Source organism: Pelmatolapia mariae, linkage group LG15 (genome assembly GCF_036321145.2).
Source record: "Pelmatolapia mariae isolate MD_Pm_ZW linkage group LG15, Pm_UMD_F_2, whole genome shotgun sequence".
NCBI lineage: Eukaryota > Metazoa > Chordata > Actinopteri > Cichliformes > Cichlidae > Pelmatolapia > Pelmatolapia mariae.
This window is the reverse complement of record NC_086240.1, coordinates 39941154-39963276: the sequence shown is the minus strand read 5'-3', so window position 1 is coordinate 39963276 and position 22123 is coordinate 39941154. Positions and strand designations below refer to the sequence as shown.

At 38.5% G+C, this 22123-nt stretch overlaps 1 protein-coding gene across 4 annotated transcripts in view; it reads left to right on the top strand.

The window, feature by feature from the left end:
- ptprfa (protein tyrosine phosphatase receptor type Fa) overlaps positions 1–22123 on the top strand; it is a 334388-nt gene that overhangs the window by 282220 nt on the left and 30045 nt on the right. For 3 of the 4 annotated variants that reach the window (XM_063496570.1, XM_063496568.1, XM_063496567.1), the window contains 3 exons: positions 7024–7187; positions 12489–12598; positions 21307–21404. In XM_063496570.1, the coding sequence (XP_063352640.1) occupies positions 7024–7187; positions 12489–12598; positions 21307–21404 (372 nt within the window). The remainder of the gene's footprint in view (positions 1–7023; positions 7188–12488; positions 12599–21306; positions 21405–22123) is intronic. The other variant, XM_063496569.1, reaches the window with a different exon arrangement.

Genomic DNA, 22123 nt, shown 5'->3' with positions numbered 1-22123 from the left:
CTCCCTCCACTACTTAATCCATTTATAACTGTTCCAAGTCTTAATTTCTATCAACACTGCACCAGAAGATGGAAGAAAGGAAGAGAGAAATGAAACCAAACTATCAGGTGCAATGCAAAACCAAAGAAAGAAAATTAAACTTCTTAACACCAAACATCTTTATAAATGACTGCGTGTCACATTCAGCATTGACACTTAGTGTTTGCAGTGCATGAGAAACTTTCAATAAACAAGCGACAGCTGCACTGTTATAATAAAAAAGAAGTCAGTTCCAGACCAAAAAAAATCAAAATCACAGTCGGAGACCCACCTGATTGGTAGATTACTTTTGCTTCGCTACAGTGCTTTAGTTGTTTGGTGACGGACGAAACGGCAAAAAGTAGACTTGTCCCAAAAGACACTAACAACACCAAACTATAAACACTGAGGAGATAAGACATTTGGTTGGCAGCATGTGCTTCTTGGAGAAGGGATATGAAAGCGGTGCATCAGACGAAGGAGCAGAGACAGTTCGGCTGTGGGAGGATAAGCCTGGAGCACGCCTGCTGCCAACTGGTGCACGCTTCTAATGTGGGTGACAATTACTCACACACAGCAACACACGTACAGTACAAAGTCATTACGAAAAATAGTGGAAAAAGGAAATAGAAGAAGTATCACTCACTAAGCTTTCTAACAGTGTGTGTGTGTGTGTGTGTGTGTGTGTGTGTGTGTGTGTGTGTGTGTGTGTGTGTGTGAGTGATTATTGTTATTATTATTATTATTATGCAAATAACAAAGGCACTTATCCAAAGCAAAGCAGAGCAACTTGTACCTTGACTAAAGTCATGCCAATTCAGCCATGACTTATGAAGGCCTGGGTAAGAAGTTATATTTTAAGGCCTTTTAATTCAAAGAGAGCTTTATTAACACGTCTAACCAAAAATCAGGTATGTTAACAGTTATGACAGGATTAAATTCCGTTTTTCTGCGTGCAGGAAGTTCTCACCAAAAACAAAGACTTTTGCTTTCTCATTAAAAAAGAGGTTTTAAAAAAATGAGAGAAAAGTTCATGGTCACTTCTGTAGAGTGAAACTCATTACATGTGCATGCTGAAAATATGGGTAAGAAAAACATCTCTACTTTCATAGTGACTGAAGCCATGTGACTGCCACTTATTTTTGGTCAGCTTGTTGTTGTGTAACTTCAGATCTTTAGCACAGGCCATCAGATTCCCATGCATTTCTATATTCATACAAGTTTGGATTAACAAGAATGATTATAATCAGGTTTCTTGCCTTGAAATTAAAGTTTACACTACAAAGAATAAACTTTAGAGTTTAATGTGTTTGCAAGGCCGTTCTGTGTCAAAATGATTTTTTTTTTTTTGCATTTTGCAGCAGGACAAATACAAAAAAAGTCTGTTATAGACAAAGATCATGTATAATTCATGTGTAGCTGTCAGATTGGATACCGCAACCTCGACCATGAATGCTAAAGTGAAAATGAGTGTGAAAAAATGTGCTGAAATTAATGAATCATTAAGGAAACAAAGCTGGTCGAGGGTGGCTTTGTTTTTAACAAGCAGCACACTTCAGTGGGGTTTACGGCTTTTACCCAGCGGAGCTGCAGCCTTGTTGAGCCAGAGCCCCGTCAGGCTTACAGGAATATTTATAGTCTCATTCACCAACACAGTGCAACTTACTACACTTGTCTCACAGAACATAAAGTGACAAGCAGAACAGTTACTTAAAGTGAATTACTCCCTGCAAATTGATCCATGTAACCCCTTTTAATGTTTATTCTGTTGCCAATATCGGACTGCCTCCAACTCTGCAGCTTAGAGAAGACCTAAAGGTGTTTTCTTTGATTTCACTTCATCTGCAATATTTGATTATTTTGTAATGAAGTGATTTTTTTTTTTTTTGCACTGCTTTACTCCAGAGGTCATTAGGATGACAAACATCTCTTGGTTTGGTGTTTTTTGGTATTAATTTCTCCAATTTTACATGTCAAAGTCAATTGGGGAAGTACTACTGCTGTGCTGGTGAAATACTTGTTTAATGTGTTTGGTGGCTCTGGAGGAGTTTTTGTTTACTCGAGTGACATTGCTTGAGAAATGATTGGTCTCCACAGAGACTGTAATTACAGAAACACTGCATAAAAACCTGGCCGTCTGGGGGTTTAATGATGTGGGCTTTTACAGAGAGGGGGCTCTAAAATACTGATGCAATCATGGGAAACATTGCTGTTTAACATGGGAGCCATACTGCCATAGACTAATGGCCCATTTCCATTGAAAAAACTGTATACAAAAGATGGATGTAGCTGACATGACATCACTGCCTGGTATTTCTGATTACCATATTTTTCAGACCATAAGGAGCATTAAGTGAAACAAAACAGTCAGATAAGTCAGACTTTACTCAGCTCCTTCTTGCTTCCTCCTCTTCCGTACCATTGATTCATTAATGCTGAATTCTCTGCAGCTGCTCTATTCCCATGTTGTTGCAGTATATTAATGACTAACCTGGTATTGTGGATGGATTATCTCAGTTGTTCTCCTGACTGAAGTTTGGTTCATTTACAGCGTTTACACATGCGATTGCATTTGTCTCTAACCATCAGGAACCCTCACGTTAACTTTTATCGAGTGGAAAAAAGTTAGCGTTCATCCTCCAGCTTCACTGTGTTTATGCTAACATAGCTGTGTCGCTAGCGATCACGTAGCACATCATTATATACCAGCTAGCCCAACTTCAGTGACCCTACAAACGTCACTGCTGTTTAGTTTTCTGTCTTCATTTATGTTGGAAGTGATAGCAGAGCAGTACGTTTGAATTTTGTCAGAAATCTCTCAGTCAGAACATGCTATATCATGTTTAGGTGGAAGCTAGCGAGCTAACTTCCTGCTAACTTCTAACTCTGTTAAATGTAATAAATTCTGTTTTCATGGATGCCTGGATGTTAAACTTAATTGTTACACCTGGTAAAGCAGCAATGCTGATCATTTTATTAAAGATGAAAGAATTTAGACAGTTTTTAACTCTCAGTGATGCCGCAGTGTTCGTTTGTTTTTGGGACCTGAAGCAGACGGAGTTTAGGACCCAGATTACTCCGCGAGGCTCCTGACTACGGCAGCCATAATGCTCCGACAATCCATCAGGCGGTGCGGCTTCGTAGCTTACCAAAGTCGTACTAAAACATTTTTTGACAGATTTTTGAGCGCCACGTACCACATAAAATCGGTTTGAGAATTCATACATAAGACGCACTGTCGATTTTTGAGAAAATTAAAGGCTTTTAAGTGCGCCTTATAGTGTGGAAAATACGGTAGCTAACACTTGCGATCGCTGTTACCAAGCTTCATCCATACTGTATGGGTCACAAACAAACGAACATGTAGAAGATTCAACTTAGTTATAAAAAATAATTCATTATGGAGGTTTTGATTAACTGTGAAGACCACAATAATTTTTTGTACCTGACTGGAAAACTGCTTATCTCGACTGTAGGACTGTGCATTTTAACATTAAAGTCTATGTGGATCAGCTCACTGGAGTCAGCCTCAAGTGGCCTTTACAGGAGCTGTTATTTCTGCATTGGTTTTATTTGTCAACCACGAGGCGGATGCTTGTTTATGTAAACCACTGAATCAAATTTAAAGACAACTGCAGCCAATGACACTGTTCCTATGGATGCAAATAGCTTAAATTGACAAAGCATTAGAATACACACTCTGTCATCTTTTGAAGTTGAAAGTCCTTGAACTCAATAAATTGGTGAAAGCCATTCAAACCTGGCTGCTTTGGAGCGCTGGAATCTCAACAAGTGATAAAGTGGGATTTGTCACATTATGCTTGATGTGCTCAGCCAGAATAGGCCTGAACAGTGAGGATAGTTTCAGTTTTTACCCTTTTTTTGTTGTATTTTTTTAAAGCTAAGGTAGGCAACATGTTTTTTGCACCATTAGACAAAAATCCATTAAAAGCTTTCAGCATATTGAAATGCAATTAGTCTGAGAGAGAAGCAGACCCTCGCACCTACTCTGGCCTGTTTTTAAGTAGGTGACAATGATATGAGACAATGGCCAGATGGCATAATCGATGCTTTGTCCAGCGTGAGTCTGGATGGTCGACATCAGTCCATTACACAAATCAAAGCCCTAGATGTAGCTATAAAGTAGAAATATGTACGCTTCAACAGATTTGTATGTCTTTCGTTTTTCTTTGTATATGTGCTGTTTTTTTCCAAAGATGCACGACTGCAGAGCTGTCACTTTTTGCCCACATAGCATCATCAGCATTTACAAACATTAAAAATAAGTGGAGAAAACAGATCTTTTCCTAGCAGCGAGACATGAGTTTATATTGTGCCAAAGTGAGAGACTGTCTAAGTCCATGTCCTTTAGTGATGGCAGGGGAGAACTCAGGGCTGACCTCAGGTCTCCATGTCCCATCTGAAGGTGTAGTGAAGCTGTTGGCATTATTGGATGTGTCCTCAGAGGATGTTGCCGATGCGTATCCTTGCACTGAGCTTCTTGCGCCCCCCTGGCCTCAGGATGGGTCTCATGACAACAAGCAGTACGGTCCCACATCAAGCACATCCAACACAGCAGCCTGTCTCTGCCTGTCTCACATCTCACTCTCTGTCCTCCTCTATCCCCAACCCCATCCCCTCCACCTGCTGCCTTCTAGGAGCTGTTACAGATAACCAGTTGCCTTCACCTGCAGTGACCTGTTAGTGTATCGTTTAAACCTCATTTACACTCACATTTGAAATCCTGCTTTACAGTTGCTTAAAATCTTTAAATTGATGAATTGAATCAAAATGTTTTCACCATTAAAATATTTAAATTAGATGAAGTTTTTTGGTAATGTGATGGATAGTCCTGTTACAGGTTTCACCTTATTCCTCTGATCGATGGGGGAGTGTACCACAAAATATTGTAAAGCTTCAACAAAAGCAATAAAAAGGCTTCATGCAGGTTACATGGATGCAATAAATGCAGGATTTTCTTTGGGTTTTTTCAGGAACTTTTTCAGGAACTCTGTGCACCACGAAGATATTTTAGAGTTTTAACAAGAACCAGCAAGAATAAACAAAAACTTATCCAAAAGCGTGCAAAACTGAGTTTCCATTAGCATATTGTTATGTTTGCCATACACTGGGAAACAGATCAGTCCGTATAGTGTTATTGTTTTCCTCATTGAGACAGCAAATGCCTATTTGTGTTCTAATTATTGATGATTATGTTTTCTGTTGTTGTTGTTTTTTGTATTGTGATGGGCTAATCATATTAGTCATAGAAACTGAAATGGAATAGAAATAACTGCACACATGGAGAACAAAGGTACCTTCATGCTATGAAGCACAAACCTCTATATCAGCCTACTGCCAATATACAAGACAGAGACATAAACTAGCCAGAATTTCTTTCCATTTAATTTCAACAAATAAGAAAACAGTAAAACGCTCACATCGAAGAATAAAATTAATCTTTTATCCAAGTTGTTTTTGTCTTGACCCAGACTGTCTCCTGATATTGTATCGTAAAAACTAGATGAAGCCTTTACCTCTAGGGAAACTTTTTTTAAAACCACCCTGAGAGCCAGTAATTAGCTCTAAGAATATTAACAAGTTATTTCCATTCATGCAGATTGTATCTGTAGACAATGATTTTTACTGTCCCCTTATTTTCTTCCTAATAGATCGCACAACTGCCAGTGGGACTGTTTGATAGATGTGTTGCATTGAAAAGGCACGCTGTGGTGTGAATACCTGAAATCCCAAAAACTTGGGGAGCTGTGTGAAATGTAAACAAGAACAAAATGCAATGATTTGCAAACCTCATAAACCCGGATTTTATTCATGGTGAAACACAGAAAACAGGAAGAGGAATGACGTCCCCTTCTTGTCTGATATAGGACTGTAGCTGCTCCGGTCCATGATGCGCCAGAAAGGTCTGGACTGCACTTAAGCTAGTTCAACACTGGACTCCTCTAGTATGAAGTCATGCTGTTGTTTTAGGTGTTTGTTTTTGGGGGGGTTTTTAGGGATTTTTGCACCGTGTTTATTTCTGAGAAACTCTTTCTAAGATGCTCCTTTTATGCCCACTCATGTTACTCACTGTTTACCAGTTAACAAAATATTCCTCCAGCTGTTTCTTTTTAGTACCACTTACTTTTCCAGCCTTTTGTTGCCCGTCTCCCAACTTTTCTCAAAACATATTTAAAATGAGCAAAAATATTTCATGAAATAAAATGAATAAAATGTGTACATGTTTAGACATCTTTGTGAGGACAGAAAATTGGGACCAACAGTCACTTGTTGCAGAGGTCCCCAACCTTTTTGGCGCTACGGACCGGTTTATGTCCGACAATATTTTCACAGACAGACCTTTAAGGTGTCGCAGATAAATACAACAAAATAAAACCAGTACCGGTACCAAAAAAAGAAGATTTATTCAAACGATAAAAAAATAATGATAAAAACTGATTAAAACTCCTGAAAACCATAAATTTCACAGCCGAGCCTCAACTCTCGCAGCCCGGTACCAAACGACTCACGGACCGGTACCGGTCCATGGCCCGGGGGTTGGGGACCGCTGACTTATGGGGACAAAATGCCTGTCCTCATGAGTTTGAAGGCATTTTTGAGGCTCAAAATGTGGTTTTTAGTGTCAGGGTTAGGATTAGGTTATGGTTTGGTTTGGCACTCGTTTTTGATGGTTAGGGTGAGCAGCTAGGGAAAGCGTTATGCCAATGAGATGTCCTCACTGAGATATGAAAACGAGTGTGTGTGTGTGTGTGTGTGTTTTCTCTTCTCTCTTCATGATTTCTTACAAAGGTGTTTAGCCTGTAATTTGACTAGAATAGAACTGAATAGAATAGAATAGACACTTATTGTCATTTTATATGTACAGTGAAACTGTGGACCTCCTTTTAAACTGTACCACACTGCTACATTTACGTCCATATTTTGGATTGGAGGTTTTTTTAAGTGAAATGTGAACTGACTGAATCCTTCTCTGATCGTTTGCAGCAGAGGACATTTGCAGCCAGCCCTTTCTCTGATCCCTTCACGGTGAAGATCAGTGGGGTTATTCGACAACCACAAGAAGACCCAGAGATGCTGTGGGTGATGGGTCCGGTGCTGGCAGTCATTCTGATTATCATTATAGTCATCGCTATTTTACTCTTCAAAAGGTGAGTATGACAGCCGCAACAGCAGACACTGTGAGGACACACTGGTTATTTTTGGAGTGACGCCTCTAACAGATGCAGAAAACATTAATCGTTAATCGCATCAGACTCATAAAAATACTGAAAACACTGTTTTTTACAAGCACATTTTATTTTCTATTAACATTTTCCTTCACAAGGCCTTTACTGCTTTGACTTCAATGAATATTCAAATAAAGACAAAGGCTCTTGTTTTGTTAAAATGCTAAATTATTAAATTAATCTAGTGGATCTATCAGTGACTGAATATGATTTTAATAAGTTTTAGTACATATTGCTTGTATTTGTTATTATCTTTTTAAATGAACATTATTATTGAAGGCGGATGCTCTTTTCTAAACCTTAACAAGTAGTTTGGGATCTAAGTTAAACTGTAGGCTGGCATAGGTTACCTCCTACCTGCTAATGCACAATATTGGATTTCCACTGCAGTGGGATTAGCTAGCTAATATCAGCTTGCTTCCTCACTACTGTTGCTAACAAAACTAGCTATCTGAAGGCTATCTGTCCAACCACATATATATGAAATACTTATGAAATCACTTTGAAATTAACGCTATCATTATACATTGCAAGGCAAGGTAATATCACAGCGAAAACCCAGGTAATCAGATGATCAGCAATTTGCAACAGTAGGAAGGAAGAATTCCTTTTTAACAAGAAATGATCGCAGCAGAACCAGGCTTAGGAAACAGCAGCTATATGGAACGGTGTCAGGGTAACACGAGAGCGCACAGGGATAACAACAGAACTCAAATTATGGAAGAGAAAGGACGAAATGTAATGATATGCAATACAGTAGAAAAGAAATACTCAATACATGATGGGAAGTCCTCCATCGGGCTGAGCCTGTAGTGACATATCTAAGAGATCATTCAAGATGACCTGATTCAGTCCTAATTTTCCTTTATTATCAAAAAGGAAAATTTTAAGTATGATCTTAAAAGTGAAAAGGGTGTTTGTCTCCTGAACTCTAACTGGGACCTGGATCCACAGGAAGGGAGTCTGATATCTGAAGCTTCTGTCTCCCATCCGACTTTAAGGGATTCTATGAACCACAAATAAGCCTGCAGGCTGAGAGTGAAGTGCTTCACTGGGATAATATGAATATGAGGTTTTTATGATTATATAGCACCAAGTCACAACAACAGTCATAGTTAATTATCAGTCAAGATAATCAACATCTGTGCGAGTAGGATTTAGGTAGGCGTTCTGTTATGATGGGGCCTGATAGTTCAAGACTTTGAATGTGAGCAGAGGAGAAAAACTAGAAAGATGGTATCCATTTCTCTAGTTTTTCCTGAATTCTCTCACTGTAGCATTTTGGTAAAATAACAAAACATGGAATACACTCACACCTAAATTACTTTTTCTAGTTACCGGTTTGTCATTTCAGTTAACAGAACAGTTTGGTCATATATATTTTTATAAACTTTATTTAAAAAAAACGTTTACATGTCAAACTATCAGATGTAAAAAAAATAAAATTACACTTTTATTCCCTGAAATTAAGTAACAGAAGCATCAGGATACAGATTATCCTTTTTTGTCATCTGTTGTGAGAGAAGCAATACTTTTGGTAAACCTTGAAGGCAGTACATGCTCATTGTGTTCCTCCTCATATCATCGAGCTGAGTGATCATTTTCACATAGTCCACAGAGAGACCTGAAGCATTTTCTTCAGCACAACAGATGACAAGAAGATTTTATTAGAACCGAATGCCAGGAAACGGTCAGAGTGGAAGATTTTCTAGAATAGAGACAGACATTTGTCTTGTCTGAGCTGGCCTGAAGGCAAAGGTCCTCCATGGCATATGGGAGGGAGGTGCTGCGAGCTACCTCGCGGCCCTGCTCTTCAAGCCTGACAGTTGGCTCATGCTTCCTGTTCTTGGGTCAAACATCTGGAGTTACTGACTGGGCTGACGAGGGCCTCCATATGGCTGCTGCGCTGCTCAGAGGCGCAACTTGTTTTGTCTTTTTCCTCATTCTTCCTTTTTCTGTAGTCCAACGTCAAACAAAAAGTTTTTCCAAGATCAATTTTTTTTTAGTGAAGTAAAAAATACATACAAATATAAATATTGCCTGAGATTGTGAAGACTTGGTGACATTTTTTAACTAATATTGACATATTCGGATATCTTAGAGTTAGAACGACCAAGACCTTAAGTGCGTCTAATTAAGGGGTATTTTAGATTGTTGAGTGTGTTTTTACTGTAAGCCTCACATGATTCCATTTATTTTGAAAATCATGAAACTTGAATTAGGTAATTAGTCACAAGAAAAGTTTTCAACACAGTTAGCTTGTGCATACCAATATCGACTCATGCATGCTGGATAAACTGAAATATAAAGAGGCTGCTTGGTATTGTTTCACTTACAAATTTTGTTGAGGGGAAAACTAATGCAAAAGTTGGAATTAATACCAACCATAGAAATGGATAGCCATAGGTTTTTGACCCAGAAGTGACCAGAAGGTGCAGTGTTGTTATTAGCTTAGCCAGGAGGCTAGGTTAGCATGCTGCATTCATAAACTATACAGGCACAATTCACAGCCATCGGCTAATTCATTCCAAATAAAAAAGAAAAAAACAGGATTTGTCTGACCAACAGCACAAATACTACAGATAGATGGACTGAGACGAAGCCTAGCAGCTACACCCTGCTGTGTCACCTTCCACCTATCAATAAAAGCAGCCAACCCCTCATGTAGACTTTATGCTTTAACAAAATAAAAAACACAAATTCATCCACCACACGCTGCTATGAAGAGAGGAAGTAGCTCCAGAGACCAAAACTGTTTTTTGTAAACATGTTTATTTCTGCTGTAAGCTTCGACACTTTAACTCGGGAGTCTGTGACTCTTGGCTGGCTTTTAGAGCCAGTCTCCAATGACCATTAGAAGAACTTTGGTTTTTGGCCCTTTCAGCACTGTGGGTTGATGTTTAGGGGAGACGGCTGCTTCATCACTTTCCACAGACTGTGAAACCAGCCTTCCATTCAGGTTATACAGTAATTTGTTCCAGGTTGCTCTGTGGAAATCATTAGAAATATTAAAAACACTCTCTCTTTGTTCATGAACTACATCAGATTTTATTAGAAAATAAGATCAGGTAAAGATCAGATGAAGGAGCAGTTTGTGAGGTGAAGCAATGAACTCTGTCAGGTCCTCTGACGACTTGTAAATGAATCCTCTCTGTTTCTTCCTCCCTGTTAACCGTCTGCCTACTTTCTGTGGATGCAGCAAACAAGAAAGGTTAGTGCTCCTGTCTGTTTTCACACCTCAGCATCCCACCCTCCCATCCTCCAACCTCTCCTGCCTGCCCTTGCACATCGTGCATGCTGTGTAAAACATGCTTTGTGGGTCAGACATGTCTACATTTGCTGACAGTGATGATGTGAAGTGACAGATACTTGTTTCTGTTACACGTTCAAATCACACCTCCATGTCAGTGTCTCTGAGCTGTCTTCTTTTTGTTTGGTTTTCAGGCATATCGGCTTCAATTGACAGCCCCTCTAAGCATGTGTGTCTTCAGTGTCAGCGTGTGAGACTACATTTTAGCATGTTTGTCTCTTTGTTCGTCTGTTTTCTGCTGTTCAGCTCTGTGTCGAGTGTCGAGTTCACAAATCCGGCTGATCTTTCCCTCCAGAATAATTCTCCCTTCATGCTTTCTTCACCTCTCAGCCCCTCACCCACCTGCAGAAGCAGCCTTCAAAACAAATTGTAGACATGGAAAAATCGAATCCTGATATCACCAAGAGGCAATAACTGACATCACAATGGCATTTCACTTTCCTGTTTGTGTTACCTGCAAAAAACATGCTGAATACACACCTGTGTATGTTAGCGTCATGTATGCGTGGGCTGATTGACGATTTATGGGCTCCATTTACTTTCCACAGTCCCTAATTCAAAATGTATAAAATATATATAATATCCCTTTATCAAGAGATGTTTTAAATATAAGGACATTCTGTTTCAAGGTCAAACACTCAGGTTTGCCTGCACTTAAACCCTAATGTAGTTATTACATTTAAGAAATGCAAATTAACAGTTCATTTAAAGGGGCTAGCTGTTTGAGCTGAGCAGATGAATTTCAGTGTCATATTTCTGTTTTAAAGGAGAGTCATTTGCATTTCTCATTGTCTGTGTAGCAGCCATGCAATGCAGTCTTGTATCGCCACATTTCCAGAGAGGGGGTGTTGAGTTGCCCACTCTTTATTTGCATAAAGTTTGGGTCGAGGCTACTTTATGCAAATCAGGTGTGTCTGAAAATCTTTGAAACGGGCAGTTGATGGTCTTATATCAGTGTTTGAAAAGTATGGTTAAATGGAGAAAGCTTCTACTGTGCAGTTCAGTAGCATACTGTAAATATTAGGTCATACTTACACGCTTAATATTCCCAAGTACAACAGATACTTCACTAATGATAACTCCCTGTTAAATACAATACCAACATGAGCCACTAACATTTGAACTGATACATTTCACTCATTTTGTTTGGAAAACTGTGTCATCTTATCGCAAGAAGGGTCTGGATTTGACTCATCTGGTCGTCTAAGGAGTTTAGAAGTGCTGAGAAATAAAAGACGCTCTTCCAACCAAATTGAGATATAACGGGATGTATTTTTCTGGTTCTAAAAACAGCTCGTCACCTTTCACTTTTTAATCAGTTCTTAATGTTCTTTTGATGCTTGGTGTGACGCCTTCAGTGTCTTCTTTGAGTGTCTTCTTTGAGTGAGTTTTAGCTCAAATTCTGTGCAAACCTGGAATCAGGAACCAAGATTGGACACATTGTTACCCATCGACAGATTTTATTCACGTATCCAGTCTAAGGTCAAGTGACTGAGTAAACCGTAGGTTGCTGGTCTGTTTCAGGAATTATATTGTTGCTGATTTTAAGTCTGTGTTTGTTGTTTGGTAGATACTTTTCTTGGGCCATAAAATAAAATTTAAAACAAATACATTAAAATTCCTATAAAATTGAAAAGTCAGAGCAAACCAGTTCAGTATTGCAAATAGGAAGACACTGCTTGCAGCCAAAGTTTTAGTCCTCAGACATTCTACAACGCTTTTCATCATCTATAAAGTATGCTCAAATTACGTGTAATCCTTATTATTTTTTGCACAATAGCTTGTTGCAGATTATTTTTTCCCAGTATTTTCCAGAAAATGAAGTTTAGAAATGTGCTCATTCGGAGTCATTAATACCCATTTGGCCTGTTGTTACATTATGTAACATTAAATTGGTTTTGTTTTTTCTCCAGGAAACGAACGTCTCCAGCCAAGGATGAGCACATGGCAGGAGTGAAGGACTCGCTGCTGGCCCACTCGTCAGATCCTGTGGAGATGAGGAGACTCAACTATCAGACACAAGGCATGGACACACACAAACACATACACATTCAAACATTCAGCCCCATAAACAGACTTTCACTGAGGTCTCAATTTTTACCAGTTGCATCCAGTTTCTGTTTCTAAAGGTGCTGAGAAATGATCACTGAAGGATTTTGTTACTGAATCCATTGACACCCAGAAATATAATGAAGGATCCTGTTTTTGAGGTGACAGGTGACAACTAACTGTCAGATTCAGTTTCTCAAGTATCAGTGTCACCTGAGTCATTTTTGGATGAGACTTACACGGTTTTAAAACTTGTGTTTTAGTGTCTGTGCAAGAAAATGAACAACTGCTTTAGAAAATATCTGCATTCATATTTTGAAACCTCCTCTTTGGCACTTTGTCTCCATGTTGTTGTTCTTTTTACGTCAGAAGTGATATTTTCATGAGAGGGTGGAGTCCTAAGTTAGCAAGTTTAGCAAGGTGATTTTATAGATTTTTTTTTTTTTTAGCTCAATTTAATTTAATGAGTTAAGTTTTAGTTTTAGTTTCCTTCAAACCCTTTTCCCCGTCTACGAATGTGGCAACCCACAGTGAAAAACAGTTACATAGAGCCAAATCACAACAACAGTTGTCTTAAGGCGCTTCATATTTTAGGTACTATGTTACAAAATAACCCCAACAATCAGACGACCCCCTATGAGCAAGCACTTAGCGACAGTGGGAGGGAAAAGTCTCTTTTAACAGGAAGAAGCCTCGGGCAGAACCAGGCTCAGGCTGGTTGGGGGTGAAATTTTAAGAATGCCTTGCTCAGACACAGACCGACTGACTTTGCATTCATTCCAGTAATGAATGCAAAGTAACAAATAAATCAAATGTCTTGGACAGTCAGTTAATCTAACCGTTTTGTTTATCACATACTTTAATTAAAAATGCGCCATCACCACACACACTGTCAGGAGGGCCATATATTAACATGAATTTAAACATCTAGTTCTAATTATTGATGCAAAACTGAAAAACTGACTCCCACTCATGTTTGTCACAGTGATTGCATTCACTGCCTCCTATTCCCTTACTCCGTTACTTTGAAAACGTGGCGTTAAAACAAAGTGTGTGTGAGACATCATACTTCAGCTCAGTAGAATAAAGCAGGTTGCATTTTGTGAACTTCATTATCGTGCTGTTAAAGCCTGTGCTGAATCTTGTATGGGCGGCATATTGTTTCTGGGGCAGCAATGTTTCCTAATGCATGTTTTTGGAGGCAGGAAGTCCGTCTATAATTAAACAGCTGTCAGCTGGCTTAGTCTGATGTTTATTTCTGAGAAAAATGTCTGCTTTCCATCCATAATTTTCATGTGAAAAAGCATGTAAACACTCTAAGGTTGTATGCATCGGGACATAATAAAACAAAATCACCTGGTCTGTGCCAGGTTCTAAAATTAGATAAGTACGCTGCTGGGTTAACTTCTAAATATTACTAACTTCTAAATATTACTTGTCATGTTGTATGTTGTTGCTAAGGACTGTTTTATTGCACTGGAGTCATATTTACTTATCATTATTTTATTCACGGGTGTATGGAAGCTCCAAACGCAATTTCATTGTTTTGACAATGACAATAAATATTTGAATTGAATTGAATTGAATTGAATTGGTCAAAAGTTTTAGAAAACCCCACTTTTTCCTGTTTTTATTGAAAATTATGCAGTTTATTGTCTCATTGCACTTTGAAATGAACGTATAGTACAAATAAATAATTGGAAGCAAGAAATCTTGGAATCAATTTATAGACCAAAATGTATTCTCCGCTTTGACTCATCAAAGTCGCCGCCTTTGGCTGATATTACAGCTGAACACACCCATGTCATTCTTTCTACAATAGAAATCAAAGTTGTTCCCATATCTGTTGCAGAATTCCCATAAATGTGTGGCACTTGTAAGTTCCATCACAGAGCAGGTTGTAAGTAATCCAGAACACCTGCAGAAATCAGTAACACCACCTTTCGAGGCTTGATCAGCCTCCGTTACTGCAGAACAGCTTTAAATTATTAACCCATTTTGTGTTCCCTGAAAAAAGGACTTTTTGTATGAATCTGAAATACACACTATTTTTCATTTTGGTGTAACCTTTTAACCTCTGGCGGTTCAGCTCTTACCTTTTGTACCGTTTCAATTCATTGGACTTGAACAACTTGAATTGCAGTAAAACTGGAAAAATGTTGATGTTCTAAAGCTTTTCACTGGTAGTGTATAACATATGATATTTTAAACACATCATTACTAATTCATCAGAGACAAATGCAGAAGCGGTGTATGAATAAAATACATGTTTACAGTGTCCATGAAAAGAGGTGTAAGTGGCAGCCAGGTTCTACTAATTAACTGCACTTGATCAGCAAGTGTATAAAAGCAGAAGTTTTGACAGTTTTCCGGTCTGGAGCATTCAGGTGTGTGTTGACACAATGCAAAGATGACAGAATAAAAGACATCAGCAGTGATTTCAGGGAAAAATTGTTGTTGCCCATCAATCTGGAAAGGGATATAAAACCATTTCCAAATGATTTAAAGTCATTCTGCAGTTAGAAAGATTATTGTCAAATGGAGAAACATTCAAAATAGTCACCAGTCTTCCCAGGATGTGCAAGTCTCAATTTCACCACAAGGTCAAACTGTGAATCTGCAAAAAATGCAAATGCTTCATCTTCTGGTCTACAGGACTCGGTAAGCACGTTAAATGTTAAAGTTCAGTTCAGTTCCTTTTTATTTCAAACATATACAGTCACCAACATTTCATAATATCATTCCACACAGTTGATTGAAAAGGAGTAAGCAGAAGTGTATACTTATTTAGCCCCACCCCCTTAGGTTTACATCTTAATCATTTCCTCATCATCTAAATTTGAACAACAAAAACTTATACAATGGTTTCAACTTAGAACATAATGTCACAAAAAAATATTTTCTCATATTCAACTAAAACTATGTTTAGATTTACTAATTTGCAAAGGAAAGTAAACATCACTTTGACTGACAAGTGTGGCCTTTTTTACACCTCTTCTCTTTAAACATGGCAGCATGAACTGGGACATGGACACCTTGAAGTCATTTTGTCAGACATGATCTCTTCTATCTAATTTGAGAGCGTCTGTCCAACAGCTACAGTAAGCCTTGGATGAAAATGGCCCACGGAAGAAAGGGAATAATAACAAGAGCACCAGCAAATCTGTTAGGAGAAAAGAAAATAATCAAGGTGTCGCTATGCCTTAGTCAAAGCCCAGACCTCAACCTGAATGAAGTACTATGACAAAGTCTTAAGAAAGCTCTGCCTTGGCTTAGTTTTTGTTCAATAAGAATGATGCTACATTTTTAAGTTATGGCCTGATACATAAAGCCTTAGATTTTCTTTCCATATGATTGTGCAATCAAAGACTAAATTTACCGTGAAAACAATTAGAGTGTGAGATATTTCTATTCAGATATTCAAAAGAGAAATCTAATGTCTTCACATCCAGTGATTGTTGAGCTGTCCATTCACCCTGACCTCCTAGCGAGGTCAGGGTGAATGGACAGCTCAACAATCACTTTATTCCCATAAGAATTACTTATAAACAATTAGTTTTTATATTTTTAGTCTGCATGCATACTGTAGCTCTGTTTTTCAGTTTTATTGTCTCTTTGTGTCCTCATTCATTCTCCCATCTGACTGTTTAACTGATTTTTAGTTTTGTTTTTCATCTGTTCTACGCCTCCCAGCATCTTCTCTTATCCTTTCCTCCCACCTGTCTTTCAGTGGGAGGTTTTAAGCGTAAAGTATGTCATTGTTTTTTTTGTCCAAGTTCTTCTCTCTTGAGATGGGTGGCATTTACCTGTGGCGGCAGCAGTAGGAGGGATTTTGGCAGATGTTGTTTACTCGAGCATAAATTCATCAGCTCACTTGACAGCCAACCTTTGCACGCTGGGTGGCCTCGACGTTACTCATAACAAAACAGTGGAAAAAATGACAGCTGATATCATGATAATGAAGTCAAACTGTGATCTTTTTTTTTCAATGAAATGGAAACGCTCCACAGCTTTTAGTTGTCAGTTCGGGTGACCTGGGCCATTTTACTTTTACAGAATTTCCAGGTTCATATCAGGTAACAGAATTTAATTATGAAAAGGCTCAAATCTTCATTTCCCTCTTTAATATATGTCTATATAACAGTGTAGCATGTTCATAATAATCTTAAAAAAAACCAAATAATGATATAAATTTATTTAAAATTCCTTGTGTATCAAAAACGTCACACAGCTTTTTCATTTTATTTTCTACTTCCATCATGGACTTCCTTATATTACTGTACAGGCAAGGCCATCAGGTGAACTAAATAAATGAAATACAAATGTAGCCACTTGAGAGATAATCTGCAGTTTTGGGGTTGGTGTCCAAACTATTGATGCTGTATAATCAGTGTTTTTTCTCTAGAGGTTTTTCCAGTTTAAATATTTGTCCTTTATCGTCTTGATGCATTCTCAGTCATCCAGGAAAGTAAATCTCCAAAAGTTGATTCTGTTCATCTGGACGTAGCGTTTTGTGGGAGAAACGTTTCGTCACTCATCCAGGTGACTTCTTGAGTCTCAGCTGACTGCAGGTTTCAATCTTATAAACAGTACATTTGCATAATGACTGAAACCAGCCCACTGAAGGAACAATGGGCTGGGAGGTCAGTTCCTTAATCATAATTAATGTACTGTTTATAAGATTGGGGAAACCTGCAGTCAGCTGAGACTGAAGAAGTCACTTGGATGAGTGACGAAACGTTTCTCCCACAAAACGCTACGTCCAGATGAACAGAATCAACTTTTGGAGATTTGTCCTTTAGTTCCATTTATGTCTGTCTAGCAGGGCAGTAAGGACTGCCTCATGTGCACCTACTAAATGAACTGCGGTGGAATTAATGGTCGATTTGATCCAGTATGAGTCACTGGCTGTTGTCCCTCAGTAGTTTTCAGTTAGTTAACCAATCAGAAGAAAGTAGGCTTTCTGAAACGGGAACGGGGCTTGAAGAGACAGGAGCTAAAGCAGGTTAAAGAACCCAACTGCAGACAATGTATGCAGATTTAACAGAAGGCAAGCCACTTAATGAAGCTGACGCAGAGTTTAAAGAAAGTATAATCCAAACAAGCTCACGAGATCACAGAGGGAAATGAACGAAAGACTGAGGCAGAGATAGAACTATATATACACATGGAGTGATTAAGGGATTGGAGACAGTTGGGACAGAGGTGCAGATGATCAAAACAGTGAGACGGGGGGGAAAGTACAAATAAACACAAGGCACAGGAGCAAACTCCTAACGTAAAACAGGAGCTAACTCAGTGGATGACCGCTATACACAGAGACAAGCTATCCTGAACAAAAGCAACTGTGAGGAAACTAAGCTCAAATAACAGAGCCCAGTAACTAAACACTAGCTACAATACAAACACAACAAGAGATACAAGGCTTAAAACAGAAGGGTGCAAAAAGTTCACAACTTTAAACAAATAAACAAAAAGAAAAACAGAGTTACATTGAAACCAAACAGGAAACACAGAAAGAACTCAAAGCTTCAAAGAATACATAAACAAACACGATACACATGAGATGATAATGTAGTAAGTACTAAACATGAATGAATGCAAAACACAAGGAAACACAAAACTGACTCTGCAGAAGCCAAAGATTTAAAAATAAAACACAGGATGAGTTTATAAATGAAGGGAAATCATTAACACAGGAATACACTAACACAAAAGACCAACAACGCTTTGTGTGCTTATGTTCGTTAATAAATGCAAGTCTTCTCATGATCTAGAACTTTGAGCATGTATGTTTGAGCTAATTATTTTTGCCCTTCTTGTGAAACAATCAGGGCTAAAGGCGCACTCAGACATGAGTTGGTACTCACTGCTTCTGCTGTTTTTTAATTTGCTCCCTTCTGAGATAATGGCGGCCAAACTCGTTGTAACTTCCCACCAAGGCTCATACTGGGACATCTGTGGCAACCGCAGAAAGCACAGAGCAAAATCAGGGAACATGAGTCTGTATATGAAAAAAACTCTCTTCTTCAGCACCAAACATATCACCATAAAAGTCTTGTTGGAACAACATCAATTTTTAGTGTTTCTATTAACCATTCACATATACGGAATTCACATATAGTGACGAGTTAACAAAATTGTTACATGTTACTAATGATTGCCTCTATTTTATGCTACACGCTGCTATTTCGGTTACAGTATGGATGAGATTGGAGTAGATGAGGATGCAGAGGTGCTGGATCAAAGTTCCAAAAAGACTCCAAACTCTCAGTGTTTTTGCTTCTGTTCCAACCTGACGCCTTTGCAACACGTAGCTTAAATGGACACTCTTCAACTGTTAGGCCACGCCCAACGATGTTAGGCCACACCTAATGAATGTGCTCTCATGTAGTTACACATGTTTAGTCTTAATATTTGCACCATTTTGTAATTTAGAGTTATTTTATTCAAAACAAGCACTGTTGGAAATGAAAGTTCTCTCAGCAACATAATCTTAATCTTTTTTAATAAACAGTTTGGACTGTATAAAGTAGATCACTACACTGCTCACCTGTTTGCTGCAATCATAAATCAATAACTAAAACAACACCTTCTTTGATCTCATGACAAGTGTATTTATTGCATATTTCTTGCTTTAGCACAAAATCAAACTTAGACTTTAGTCCAATCAGTCCACAGCACCAAGGTCAGCCTCAATTTTGATAGATTTGCTTATGCTGCTGCTTTCAGACCCATACTTCTAAATATAAAAGTTTGTTGTTGTTGTTGTTCCAGGTATCATTCAGCACATATGACATATATTGTTTAAATTATCACAATGAGCAATTTCAGGTTCAATAAGCAATCATTTTACCCAGATTATTTTGTTAGTAATGTAGCAAAGACTGAAGTTGTGAATTAAGTTTGCAATAATTTTACAACACTGACAAAATAGACGTTGACTATATTATTACTCGGGTGAGTTATTGAAGTCTTGTGATTGATTATCGTACCCAAATCCTTTTAGAAGCAGCCATCTTGGCCAGAGTCTGAGCAGTTATTCTGAAGTTCCTGCTTAAATGAAAGTGAAAAGACAAAGTTTCTATTGGTACAGGGACTGTAAAACCACTTTAATACAATCATGACTTAAATCAAATAAAAACAAACAAAAAAAAGCTAAAAGTTGACTAAAAGTTGGCTACTGCTGTGCATAGACAAGTTCCAGGACATAAACAGCTCAGTCCAGAGCGTTAAACAGAGACTGTACTGATTTATATTATGGCTGCAGGTAGTCAAGGAAAAGGGGTTTTTTTAATGCATCTTACATATAAATCTGTCAGCAGCATTGGTACATATGCTTCTCCTTTCAGCTGTTTTTTCCGCTCTGGGGACAGTAGTGAGAAAATCACCACTGTAGACAACTCTACAATAAATTTCTACTCAGGCCGGTATGATCAATGACTCTCTTACAGAGTCATTGATCATACCCAACCTAAACCAATGTGTCTGTGAGATGACGATGAAAGTGTGTCTAAAAGAATGTAGTTTGCATTAAGATCTCCTTAGCAAATATGTAAAGTATACTTCATTGGGAATGAAGGACCTTCAAACACAGTGGTAAGGGCCTTTAAGTGTCAAGAGTAAGATGATGAGCTTCTTGAGGCTTTAATGCTCCTTGCCTAAATAAATCCTCATTTTGAAAATGAAAAAAGGGAGACGTTTTACTCTTGGCAGCTGTGGTTAAACACAGATGTAAGAGTGCCAAGAACCAACCATCCAAAGGTGCTAATAACAGCAACGTTGGACCAACGTACAACCCAGTTTGGTCCAAGTTTAACCCAAAATGGACAACTGAGTTGGACCACTTCAAATGAAACTGCGACTGTACCAAAGAACAAACAGATACGAAACACAGTCAATTTATTGATTACAGTGAAAATGATGTTAAATTCTTTTAAATGTTATTTAGCCATCTGGGAAAAATGTGTTTTCAGTGTCTCTTAAGTCTTTGCTGAGTAGGGCAGCTCCTTCCTCACTGTTCCTTGTGTCCTCTTGTCCTAACTGACCCCTGTGCTTTGGTTTTGCCTCATCTTTCCCACACAGGTTCCAGTGTCCTCAGTTGCCCGAATACTCCAAGTTAGTTTTCAATCCTCCTGTGTTTTACTAATGTTTCCTTTCATTCCTGCCTGGTACCCTTTTCTGTTTTACATAGAAGCCTTTAGAAGTAGAGACCTCCCATTTATCACCATCACCTTCTCTTCTCATGACCTGCCCATGTCAGCTATTTTACACCAAGTGGGTTTCATTAGCGCTAAATGTAGACTGTCTATCTAATTTAATAAAGCAATACATCTACCATTAAGTTAAAATATATATATATATTTGACCACATCAGTTAAAAATGCTGTATTTTTTGCACCCCAGCCACCTTCCCACTCACCTACTGCTTTATGGGATTTCTTTAACCAATCAGCATGCTAGTTGGTGCTCATCTCCAGCGTGGTTACAGCATGCTGTTGAAGAGCTGCACAGCCAGACATCATCCCTCTGCTCAGCACACAGCACTCTCACTGTCACCTCATATCACTGCGACCAGTTAACACTGAGCCTTCAACATGCATCTGCACTCTGTGTGTGCACACATTTCTGTGCATGTGTGTCTGTGATGGACTGCACTCACCACTCTCGCTGTCTCTGTAGGGATGAGGGAACATCCTCCCATCGCTATTTGTGACCTGGCCGACCACATTGAGAGACTCAAGGCCAACGATGGTCTGCACTTCTCTCAGGAGTACGAGGTAAATTTTCCTGCTCTTATACACGCCTTTCAAGTAAAGCAATGCACATTTCAGCCACTGTCAGTTATTTCAGATTTTATAAGCTAGTTTTCCGTAGAAAAAAACCTAGATGTGTAATAGGAAAGCCGCAATTACTGTGGTGTACAAGAGTGTGAGAATTGATCGTTCATGGTTCAAAATGACGAATTAGGTCAGTTTTAAATTGCCAGGTGTATTGCTGGGGACCTGAGTGAATGCAGTGCTGAGTTCCAGGTTGTTTGGATCAGTTTTTCTGATGTTTTGGCTAAAAGTTGTTTTCTGTTACCAGAGTTTGCACTGAAGTCATTGCTGCACACTCTCGGCTGTGTGTAGAGGGCTACACATAAACACATAGGCATGCTCTTTTTTGGCTTTGAACCTAATTTAGCTTAAAAAACTCAACTTGTATAAAAAATGTTCTAGCTTTTTAAGAAATATATTTTTTCTAACAAAATCAGCTGGATTCAAATTATTTATTTACCTATTTTTTGTTTGTTTGTTTGTTTCCTCAAGTCATTCTCTTCTGTAGTGTGCATGTCCGCTTCTTCATACCAGTCTGCTCCTCTGAATAAGCACAATCTTAAGCACACACATATTCAGTGAGCATGTCCTTGCAGTTGTCCTCTTTTAAAAACAGAATTGTACTTTTTTGCCTTTATAATTGATTATAAAGTCACTTTAGAATAAGTGGTCACTTACAA